General features: G+C 46.7%; 1 protein-coding gene across 2 annotated transcripts in view; it reads left to right on the top strand.

Annotated features, from left to right (window-relative positions):
- PLXNA1 (plexin A1) overlaps positions 1–12,178 on the top strand; it is a 589,805-nt gene that overhangs the window by 492,556 nt on the left and 85,071 nt on the right. For both annotated transcript variants that reach the window (XM_078661729.1, XM_078661728.1), the window contains exons 19-21: positions 1,996–2,139; positions 3,946–4,180; positions 11,236–11,378. In XM_078661729.1, the coding sequence (XP_078517855.1) occupies positions 1,996–2,139; positions 3,946–4,180; positions 11,236–11,378 (522 nt within the window). The remainder of the gene's footprint in view (positions 1–1,995; positions 2,140–3,945; positions 4,181–11,235; positions 11,379–12,178) is intronic.

The following is a 12,178-nucleotide window of genomic DNA, read 5'->3' as shown; positions in this document are numbered from 1 at the left end:
AGTTTCCCATGCCCCAGACTAGGTAACAGCACTCCAAGCCAACAGAGGGATTGTGTTGAATCCACATGCATGGGTTCGATGAATATTGGCTGAATTTTTGCTTGGTGTTTGCTGGGCGGCAGACAGAAGCAATCGATCACAGAGTGCACAGATCAGAGTTTACACCCCAGTCTGTGCCCGCTTCTTATTAAATGCTGCCTATATGTACGCTTTGGCGTTAACATTTTAATTAAAATCAATGGCAGCTGTGCCCGTCCATCAGATGCTTTGGCAGTGTCCTTGTAGCTGCTGGCTGCAGAGCCAGAGCGGAGAGGATGAGCCGTCACAAAATGGAGGACAGGATTCGTGCCGCGGGCACTTGGGCACGCTCTGGGAATTTTGCACATTTCACTTTTCTGCTTTAGTTTGGTAATCTAGTCATAGGCTTATTATGTTTTGAAATCACATTTTGGTTCCCCTGCCGGCAGAGGGCTCCATTTATTTGTGCAAATACATTGTATATATAACAAAGAGATACGGATACGGACCTAGAGCTCAAAGCCCAATCCCTAGTAGTTTGTGATAGTCAACAGAAATGGCTCTGTTTTTCCAGAATACATGCTACCCATAATGTGCTTTAAATATTGCATGTTTGTGTTGCTGCAATCAGCATGACACATTCTTATTTTCTAAATGAGAAAAGTATATTTAAAACAATTAGTGAAATACTAGTTTAGAATAGGCCTGGGCGGTAAATTCAGTTCCGCTCACGTAATTTGGGTAATTTCTCGTTCCGCGGAGAACGCGAAATTGCCCAAAATTCTGCTTTCTGCGACTTCGCTGCATTTTTTCCTTGTTTGCGTTCTCAAAATGCGTGTTTGTGAGATATTTCCCTCGAGTACGCAAACAGCGATTGCAAATAGGAAAAAAGCATTGCGAGCAAGCAGTTCCGCGTGTTCGCGGAATTTCTGCGTGTTCGCGGAGATTTTTTTACCGTTTCTCTGAGATTTGCAGAACGCGATTTCACAAATTACACCCACCCCTAGTTTAGACTGTTGAATTCTCATGCCTACATGCAGAGTTTAGAAGGTAGCTTTTTAGTGAAAAAATGTCTTGCCTTGTTAAAAGAGCATTCTGCTTTTGCAAGTGAGGTTTTTGAAGCTGTTGTCTGCAAGGTACAGCTAGCAACGGGTCTTAGGAGCTTTTCAATCAATCAAGGGTTTATGAAGCTCAGCAAATCACCCATGGAGTCTCAAGGCGCTTGAGTTGCGAACTGCTTCGTGGTGATCCGTTCAATCCAATAGCCAGGTCTTGAGCTTTTGAACTGTATTGGGTCTGTTTCTTGACGGAAAGAAATCAGGCCGAAATCAGGCCGAGACCAGGTCTCCCATTAGGTTAAATCCAGAATATCCCATTAGATTAAATCCAGAATACATGGGAATGTCAGTAAATAGTAGATTTGAAACCAAGGTTTCGATCCAATAAAAGATGATGTACATATAATGTATATCCACATGCCCCCACTGCACTTTACATAGCAATGCCCACATTTTAGGCTTATGTTGGGAGAATGGGAAAAGAGTATTTGTATACTACAGCAGCATGGTGGAACCAGTGGGTGTCTTTATTCTTTTCTGGTTAACAGCTTCCACAGTTTGTTGCATGTAAATCTGAAAAACAGGTCACTGTCTTTGATGCCAATGATCTTTGTGTGATGTCATCTAGGTATTTGCTATGTGCAGGGTCTTCCCTATGTTTGGGGTCATTGTTTAACCCTTCAGTGATTTAAAGTGAGGACTGTGGTAATGCAGAACATAGCAAACTTTTTTAGAAACATCGGTGGAATGTTGCAGTTTATTAGAAAATCTTTTTTTGTTACACTTGCAAATTTGGTTCAAGCTGGAGGGGTTTGCCTGATGATTTTATGGTAAGGAGGCACAACCGAGCCTAGGGTAGGTGATTATTGATAGTGGCAGCATGAACCATCACTCTGTTTCTTCTTTCTGTTGTCTAAAGGGGCGGAACTTGATGCCGCTAGCACCTGGAAACTCTCGCCTCAACTACACGGTGCTGATTGGCGACACCCCCTGTGTCCTCACTGTTTCCGAGATCCAGCTGTTGTGCGAGTCGCCGAACCTCACCGGACAGCACAAAGTTACAGTAAGTGACAATACATTTTTTTTAAATGTCAGTGGACAGTATGGTCGTGGTATGGAATAACAGCAGAACTCAGTATATACCGGGACCCTCAAACTGATTTTGGCCATTAATGCATAAGCTTTAGTACTAACTGGTTCAAAATCCAAGTATGGGTGGGAGAAGGAATGATTGAATGATCAGTGTTTACAAAGATTGTCAGGCCATTGGGCCAGCACTTTCCTTTAAGCATTTTTTAAGCTTGTCTCAGAGCTCTGTGCTTATTCTGTTAGTGGACAAGAGACATTGTTATTTTTTTGTGTGTATAGGTAGGTAGGTAGATAGAGTGAGATAGATATATGTAGGTAGGGATTACTAAGATGCGATAAAAGCATGTGTTAGTGACCGCTCTCTGTATGGCTGGACTAAAGCTAGTCTGGATGCTACCCGGGTGTAGTGCATTCGTTCACTGTTCTTGGCCGGTTTGGGTTTCTAGAACTTTGGGCACAAGACGTTGTGCGACTGTGATGTGGATTGCTGATGCTGTATCAATACATTGTGCAAGTGCGCACTGAACAGCCGGATAAACAACATGACTAGCATCGGTCAGCCCTCACAGAGGACAGGCTGAACATGAGTGGACGATACTACGCTGCAGCTTTCAGGGCATGTCAAGTAATAGGCTGTAAAGGGGCCACTAGTGAATGATGTCACAATAGGTTTAATAGCCCAACCACAGGTCCTCAAACAAAGACTCATTTCCGAACCCTTCTGGTCAGTGGTTCTGGAGGATAGAAGGGTGGGTTGAGAGGACATAGCTGCATGGCCCCTTGGGCACAACTAAGCTGCTGTGGTCTGTTTTAGGGACCATATAAAAATACATATTGGTAAAGAGTGCTCTTCCAGGATGGGTTACTAGAGTTTGATGGGCTTGGGTGAATCTGAGAACTCAGTTTGCCTACTGTTGGTCCTCTCAGGGTTTTGTTAGTGGTAGGTTCATACCTCTAATGATGGAGTGAACACATGGGACTACCTGTAAATGCTGACTGAGGAAGAGGTCAGTCAGCAAAGGCTATTGGCTGAGGAAGAGGTCAGTCACCAAAGGCTATTGGCTGAGGAAGAGAGGTCACCAGAGCCGATTGGGTACACAGTGCCTGTGAACATCCATAGGAGAGGCTTCCTCTGGAGCCACCTTTAAAGTGCTGGATCAGCTATTGGTTCGACCCGAAACTAATAGGTGCTGGGAGACTGCCTGTTGACTGAAGTCCAATTACTCGGGTGTTCTGTACTGCTACCAGAACATTTTCTGGTTCTGAAACTCCAGAAGTCTCAACCTTTAGTAGCAGCTTGGAAGATGACTTTAAATTTTAACTACAGACTCCCGTTTTGGTTTTTCATTTTTTTTTTTTTTTTTTTTTTTTTACATTTACTTACTTTGAATAACAAGAATCTGGAATCCCACAACCTCCCCAGTAATAAAATAAGATTTAGGCTCAGATGTCAGAGGAACTGGTCGGTGGTGAAGATGTGGCCTGGTGGAGTGAGCTGCTGAGTTGAGTGGCTTTGATAATTGGGGAAAAAATTCGATTTGCCGACTTGTTTTCTCTTCACTATTCAGTTGTAGTTGGAAACTATTTTCTTTAGTCATATTATTGTAAATTCAGAACCGTTTTCAAGTGATGTAAAAAAAGAATATTTACATGTAGTGGCCTCCTGTTTAGAAGGATTGCAGCGGCATAACTGTTGCGGGCGGCAGAGAGGTTTGGGTGGGATAAGTGTGTGGGAAAGGGATATCCCACGCTTCGATATGACTTGCGTCTACCCTCACAGATCAAAGTTGGCGGCTTCGAGTACTCCCCTGGGATGCTGCAGATCTATTCGGACAGTTTGCTCACTCTGCCCGCCATCATTGGGATCGGCGGTGGTGGCGGCTTGCTGCTGCTGATCATCATCATCGTGCTCATCGCCTACAAGCGCAAGTCGAGGGACGCGGATCGGACCCTGAAGCGCCTACAGCTGCAGATGGACAACCTGGAGTCCCGCGTAGCCTTGGAGTGCAAGGAAGGTATGTTGGCACCACAAGACGCTGTGACGCTGGGGCGGGGCATGACTGAGGTCTGTGTCCCTGGGCTTAGGTCAATGTGTCTGTTGTACTTGTACATATTTTTCTAATGGATGGATGAGTAAAGCTCGCTCGTTCACATTTTGGGGGGAGCGGTAGAGGATTTTAGCTTATCACTGGGAATGGAACGCCTTACATGGCGGGTGAATGCGGCTGCCGGAGGCCATCAAAAAATGCCCTGTGTTCGACTGCACAATCGCAGTTCTCTAGAACTTTAGCTCTTTGGTCTCCGCAGGCCTACCGTCGCTCCGCCGCGAATTTAGACCCAGTGAAAAGAAAGTTATACCACCCACCCTGGCTCTCCTCCCTTTCTACAACATTGCACGTAGGATATAGCGAAACCGCACACACGTCCACCATGCCCATCGAGTAAGCCCACTCCCTGGAGTTTTTCATAGTTTTTTTTTATCTTGCCTGCCCCCCTTGCACCCTTGCCCTCCCCCAACTCTGCCCTTTCTCTGTCTTAGTGATGTTGGTCTCCTTGAGTTTCTTTTACCACCCAAGCACGTGCCATGGTTCTTCCCCATGCCCAGCATGGATGGTACATTGAAAATGTGGGTAAAGCTTAATATTCGTGCCACGTGTTGGGCCTATTTGACTGATCCCTTGCTTTACCCTACCAGCCAGTTATCACCACCCCCCATTCCACCCCTCATCCATTGTCCCCAGTCACCCCACCCGGTTATGCTGAAAGCTGTACTTTTCGATCTATTTATTGCTGCCCTCTCATTTTTTAAATTACCATGGTTTTTCCCACTTACTTTTCTCTTGTAATTCTGGTATACGTGAAATGCAACAATTAAAAGTAACTCGAAGTAAAGCCACGTGTTGTTTTTAAAGCATTGCACCGCGTGCTGAAGCAGCAAACATGGCCTTTATCGTGTACAGAGGTGCACACATAGACATGAGAGGAGCCCACGTGTGCAGGATTGGAGCCCTTTATAGGGCGCACTACAAGAGCTGAATGTTATTGCTAACCATTACATCCTATTTAATGGATATTCCTCACTATATCTGCCTCCAGAGGATGAAAGGCTGTGAAAAGAAACTTGAATATATCTCAGCTATGAATGAGCTCATCTGTTCTGACAACCATGTATAAACGTTCGCTTTTTATTGATTTTAGTGATCAGCTACATTTAAGCCACTTTCACTTTTGGCTGTCAGTGGCCTGCCCAGGGTCACACAATGCTGCTAAACGATGAACCAAGGATTAGATCTTCAGTAACTTGGCTGAAGAATCAATGGCGTAACCACTTCACTACATCTGTCGCTTACTCTAGCGTAATGTAGCTCCTGTGTAAGGCTTTTGAGTTCCTCCTGTGGCATAAACTTACACTCCCGCTCTTCGAACACCTTTACTCTGAGGGTCCACACCGTGAGACATAAGTTCCTTCCCATTTTCACCACGGTCTCCTGTGTTACTGGCTACCGCTCTGCTGGTATTGGTGGGCATTTGAGTTTTCATCTGTAAGGTCACACACACACACCCTCCCTCACTCACTCACTCACTCACCTCACACACCTCACTCACTCTCACACACCTCACTCACTCTCACACACCTCACTCACTCACTCACTCTCACACACCTCACACACCTCACACACACACACACCTCACTCACACACCTCACTCACTCACTCACACACACCTCACTCACACACACCTCACTCACTCACACCTCACTCACACCTCACTCACTCACTAACACACACCTCACTCACTCACACACCTCACTCACTCACACACCTCACTCACTCACTAACACACACCTCACTCACTCACTCACTAACACACACCTCACTCACACACACCTCACTCACACACACCTCACTCACACACACCTCACTCACACACACCTCACTCACACACACCTCACTCACACACACCTCACTCACTCACACACCTCACTCACTCACACACACTTTCAGAATCAGAATCAGGCGGCCCGCTTGGTGTACGATCAACCTAACATGAGCATGTCTTCCCCCCTTCTGAGGAGCCTCCATTGGCTCCCAGTGGCTCAACGGTGCTCCTTCAAACTCGGATGCACCATATTCAAATCTCTCCATAACCGCGCCCCTGAATTCATCTCCTCCAAGCTAAAGAGATACCTCCCTACCCGTAATCTCAGATCGTCTGCCGATAATCTTCTCTGCATCCCATCTAACCGCCGCAAAAAACACGGCGGACTGCGTTTTTCTTTTTTAGGCCCCTCCTTCTGGAATTCCCTCCCTTCTTCTTTTCGCCACTGCCCCTCTTATGAGTCGTTCAGGAAAACTTTGAAAACTCTTCTCTTCAAAGCGGCCTCAGTATAATACCCTTTGCCCTGGCTCGCTATGTCTGTTATGAGCGCCAAGAAACCGTCTCGGTGTACGTGCGCGGTATAAAAATTTTAACATAACATAACACACCTCACTCACTCACACACACCTCACTCACTCACACACACCTCACTCACACACACCTCACTCACACACTCCCCACTCACACACTCCTCACTCACACACTCCTCACTCACACACTCACTCACACACTCACTCACACACACACCTCCCTCACTCACACCTCCCTCACTCACACCTCCCTCACTCACACCTCCCTCCCTCACACCTCCCTCCCTCACACCTCCCTCCTTCACACCTCCCTCCCTCACTCACACCTCCCTCCCTCACTCACACCTCCCTCCCTCACTCACACCTCCCTCCCTCGCTCACACCTCACTCACACCTCACTCACACCTCACTCACACCTCACTCACACCTCACTCACACCTCACTCACACCTCACTCACACCTCACTCACACCTCACTCACACCTCACTCACACCTCACTCACACCTCACTCACACCTCACTCACACCTCACTCACACCTCACTCACACCTCACTCACACCTCACTCACACCTCACTCACACCTCACTCACACCTCACTCACACCTCACTCACACACACCTCACACCTCACTCACACACACCGCACACACAAGTCAGAGTCCTCACGCCATCTTGGTGGTGCAAGAACCACTGTGGTGGATAACTTGCACGGATAGAGTTTTTTTCCAACATGTAAGCGCATGTACCAAACGTGTTTGGTGTCGTAGACCCACCAAGAACTATTGGCAAACAAGTTAAGGGTATGGACAGCAGCTGTGGTCAGAACTTACTCATTACATGCATTAATATCCACATTTCTAGTGCTTCAAGCTAGCATGAAGCCTATTTGGAAGCGCTTTCCGTAAGCACACATGGCACAAGAAAGATCTTCGCCTACTCAGGATCTCAAAAGGTGGTCAGGCGAGCGCAAAGCTTGGTGTAACTTGCTGAGAACATGCCCACTAGCAGTGAGGACAGCGTGCCCTTTATACCTGTTACTTTGTAGGTTTCCATCAAGTGGGCGAGAAGAGGGGTGGAAAAAATCGTGGTGGTTGACGTCATGCTACTGCACTGAGTGCACAGCCCTGTACCGCCTCTTCCTGTGGCCTCATCGACCCCCTTCTGTTTATAAGCTACAAGCTTGGACCCCTCTCAGGTCACATGGTGCAGCCCAGCACCTGTTGCACTCGCTGACGTGGCACCTACCATTCTTCGGAAAGGGGGGGGGGGTATACATTGGCCTGCACGGACCCCCGCCTTGACGCCATTTACAGAGAAGGGATTCTGCGCATCCCTTTCCTTCTCCCAACACCCCCGGGGGAGAGAGGCGCAGAGGCGGCCCCCTCGGCTCATTAGAAGCGGGAGGTTGCTGTGAACCTGGAGAGGGCGCTTTGCAGCTCCGGCAGATGGGCCTAATTGGCCATTATCGCTGCTAGCCCAGGCCCGGGGCCGCGACCCTGCCATCGGCGACCGGCCCATGGGCGGGAAACGTGCCCGCGCGCCGCCACGTGTCAGCACGAGGCGCCCAGCGCCCCGCAGCCGCGAGATGAAACACATGGGCTTTTAATTAAAAACCCAAGATGCCTTCGGATAACCCTCTCCTTCCCCCAGATAAGGTGTCGTTTCCTTTGTCCCGCTTTGCTCGTCTGGTGCAGAACCCCCTTCACTTGCCACTGCCCCCCTCAGTATTTTAATTTATTTTTTATGAATTGAGATTGAGGAGACCACGTTTATCACGGGACCTTTTCATTTCTTGCAAGTAACAAAGGGCTGCGTCAGGGTTCACTGAGCACTGCTAAAGGCAATTTGTTTTTTTTCTTGGGAAATTCCTTCAGAGCGATAAGCCTTCAGCAATTTAAATAAAAAAGAAATAGGTTCCGTTAAATGTGGACAGTGATGACAAGCAGCAGCAAGTGTGTGAATCAGAAGGTGTACAGGGCCACGACCAGCGGTTTTGACGTATTTCGGAAAGGCCTGCCCTCTGCCAAGTTTTCAAGAGGTTGACGTAAGAACAAGCATTGTCAAAGCTACTAACTCTCACCTTTGAGATCTATTGGTTTTGGAAACACTTTTTCAGAATGATGTGCAGCATTGCCAAAAAAAAGCAAAAATACACCATAACGTTAGGCCGTGCATAATGATGTCACTAACCTTACGTCGTTCAGCAGGCCCGCGCATGCATGATGACAAATACGCGCACCTACTGATTGGCATGATCGACATTTTTGTACTTTTTTATTTATCAATCCAAGAAGGCGAACAGCACTTGGATCAGTGAATAAAATCATTTTAATTGTGCAAAGCACTTCTTTAATAGCAGAGCAGCCCAGCTGAAAACGTCAGATGCCAGGCCCTTCAAAAACAGGGATTTTTTGTTTGTTTATGACCGCAAGTAGTGGGGGAGAAACGAAAGGAGAAGAGTGGGGGAATTATTTATAAAACAATATTCAAAAAGCTCAAGGAGGAGGAAGCAGTAGACGAGGGGTGGAGGGGGGTCTGTGAGAGATCGACAATAGAGCGCATGGGGTGGGGCAGGTGGAATATAACCGAAAGCAGCTCACGAGGGGGAGAGCAAGTGTGGAAGTAGGGGGCACCATAGACATCTGGGAGGTGTGTGCCAAGATTTGATGGGGAGGAAAGCTGAAAGATGTCTGGTAGGTGAGACCTAAAAATAAGCCTCCTATTAAACTAAATGGAACTAATTCACAGTTACTGGTAATGCTAAAGATCGGGCATGGACCAGCTATGGTAAACATCTCAGACCGTGCTTCTCATATGGTGATAGAAGATGCAGTGTGCCGGACCCCTCACAGCTACTCATTCCTTCTCTCTTGCAACACCTGGGTTCCTACACAGTCTTCAGCCTTACCTTGGCTGTCTGTTGTGTTTGCCACTACTGGTTACTGGTGTAGTCGGGAATGTATAAAGAGAAAGACAGTAACCCCTTTAATACCAAGGGAACAGGGTAAATTGTCTCAACAAACGCAAAGGTTCCCTTGATGTTCTGTACTTAAAAACATTTCTGGAGTTTAATATCAGTTACAAGTCTCCTGAAAAGTTCAATAGAAGTCTCATTAGGATTTAAATCATGCAGTTTTCTCATACACATCCAAGCTCCCCCGTCTCAAGTGGAACCACAAAGAAGCACTTAAAATCTAAAGCTATATGTATTACGTAGCCAAGGCGTATGTATTATTCAAGAATTTTATTTGTAAAAACACAATTCAAAATGCATAAAAAAAAAAAAGATTTTATAAAAAGATTTCCATTAAAAATTCAGGTATATATGTACTCTTTTAGTAAGTGTTCAAGTGTGTATATGTACACTATTGTCCGACTAAATACATCCTAGTATTCAAACATTCACATGCAAATACATTTTTACAGTGCATTGTAAATACATTAAAATAAATCCAAGTTGACGCGTTTCGGTGTATCTCAGTTCAGTGGTATGCTGTACTGAATGTAGCACCCACCCACTGCGTTCTGAGTGCACTGTCTACTTGAGTCTCCAACCCTTTAGAATCGCCTGATCCTAACAGGTGGTCAAACAGTTGATTGGTGGTATCAAACAGTGATGTCACTGATGCATTCTGCACTTAAACCGCCCGGTCTCTGCCAGCGAGGTGAGCGAACCGTTAAGGGCAAGTCAGCCATTTATCTTGCGGAAGACCGAAGGAGCCTGACGGTCTCCGACTGGTCCTTTACTATGTTTACTTTAAACCTCAAGGTTTACTGTAAACCTCATGGTTACATCTTTATAGGTTTCCTGAATTTCTGCATGCCCAATGTTGCGAGGCACACCATTAAGACCAAATACCAGTGTATTCCTCTCTCTCAGAACTTGCACCTCAGAGAAGGCCGTTTGTCCTCTAGTGTCCTTCTGTTTGAAGCTGCACTCAGAGTAATGGGGCTGACCCTACAGGACGGCTGCTGTTTTCCCACCTGAGCACAGTTGAATATGCCAGTAGGTAAACACTGAGCTATTTTAGCTTGTGTATCCATGAACCTTTGGACCACAATTCACAGTGACTGAAGTACTGTCCGCAGACTGGTGCTCTGGCAGAAGACGAATGCCTTTTCAATAGTGAATCTCATTGGAAGAGGCTGTGGATATTTGAAGAAACTCTCCCTACACAAGACTGGCCTTCCATTGAACTATGGAAGGTCCAGTCGTGGTCTGTTGACCTTGGACTGCGATAGGCGTGGTTCGATCAGGGTTTTTCCTGGTACTTGTCTTTAAAGAGTCGGGGATTATAATCTTAATATAGCCCTGCAGAGACCTAGAAGACATCAATAACATTCTCTCAAGAACATTTAAACATTGTCACACCTTTTTGGGTTCCATCTGGGATTGAGGTTTGTCGTAAACGGTTTCTTTTTTTCTGTTTTTTTAAAGTGTAAACTGTTTTTTTCATCAATTGTTGATCTGTTTTTTGTATTTATATTCCTTCCTTGTTGAAAAATTTGAACTTTAGTTAAACTGACACTGGATGCATTCTATCAGACATGATTAAAGAACACCTGGTCTTCTCTTTAGTTTTCTGGTGTAGTATGTTATATTGCGGCTGGAATACTGCGGTTTGCTCTCTCATCCTGGTTTGTTTTTTCCTTCCTCTCCAGCCTTTGCTGAGTTGCAGACCGACATTCACGAGCTGACCAACGACCTGGACGGGGCTGGGATTCCCTTCTTGGACTACCGCACCTACGCCATGAGGGTGCTCTTCCCAGGGATAGAAGACCACCCGGTGCTGAAGGAGATGGAGGTAAGGAGAGCATGAAACCTACATGCAAGAAACTGCGGTACTTTGCGACTAGCTTTCGCATAGCTCGTCACAGCAACTGTTCTCTTTTGAGCAGAAGTGGATTGGGGCTGAGGATGTCTTCAAACATGCTATCGATTACCCACTCCATCTGCCATCAGCTCTGCAGTTCTCCTTTCTTTGTACCCCACTTCTGGATGCCTCACCTTCTGTCCTCTCATAATCAAGCTGGCATCCCCCTATCTTGCTCGAGCAGCCGTCTCCTGGCCTTGCACTCTGTTCGAGCTGCCATCCTTTGGTTTCTCCCCTCTAATTCTATGTTTTGGCCTCTGCTTCTGCCTGAACAGTCTTTTTCTTCGTCTTGATCCAGTGGACATACTTTGCTCTCTCTCTTGCGTTACCACCCCAACCTCTACCCCGACTCTACCTGTCAACTTCCACATCTCCACCACTCAACCTGTCCTACAACCACTCCTCAGACCGCAATTGTAGCTTCTCCTCCTTTCTGTAGGTGCCATCTGTTTGAGCCCTCTGTCTGCCATCCTTTGTCCTTCTCCCTTGGCCACATCTCCTGCTCTAGCTGCTGTCTGTTTGCCATCATTTCTAGGGCATCCCCTGCTTGAGTTTTCATCACTTCTAGCCCCCCCCCATCTAGCTGCCCCTCCTCTGGCACTTTCTGGCCAAGATGCCCCTCCTCTGGCACTTTCTGGCCAAGATGCCCCTCCTCTGGCACTTTCTGGCCAAGATACCCCTCTTCTGGCACTTTCTGGCCAAGATGCCCCATCTCTGGCACTTTCTGGCCT

This window comes from Lissotriton helveticus, chromosome 9, assembly GCF_964261635.1.
Source record: "Lissotriton helveticus chromosome 9, aLisHel1.1, whole genome shotgun sequence".
NCBI lineage: Eukaryota > Metazoa > Chordata > Amphibia > Caudata > Salamandridae > Lissotriton > Lissotriton helveticus.
The sequence above is the reverse complement of the archived record's forward strand: the minus strand, read 5'-3'. Positions and strand labels throughout refer to the sequence as shown.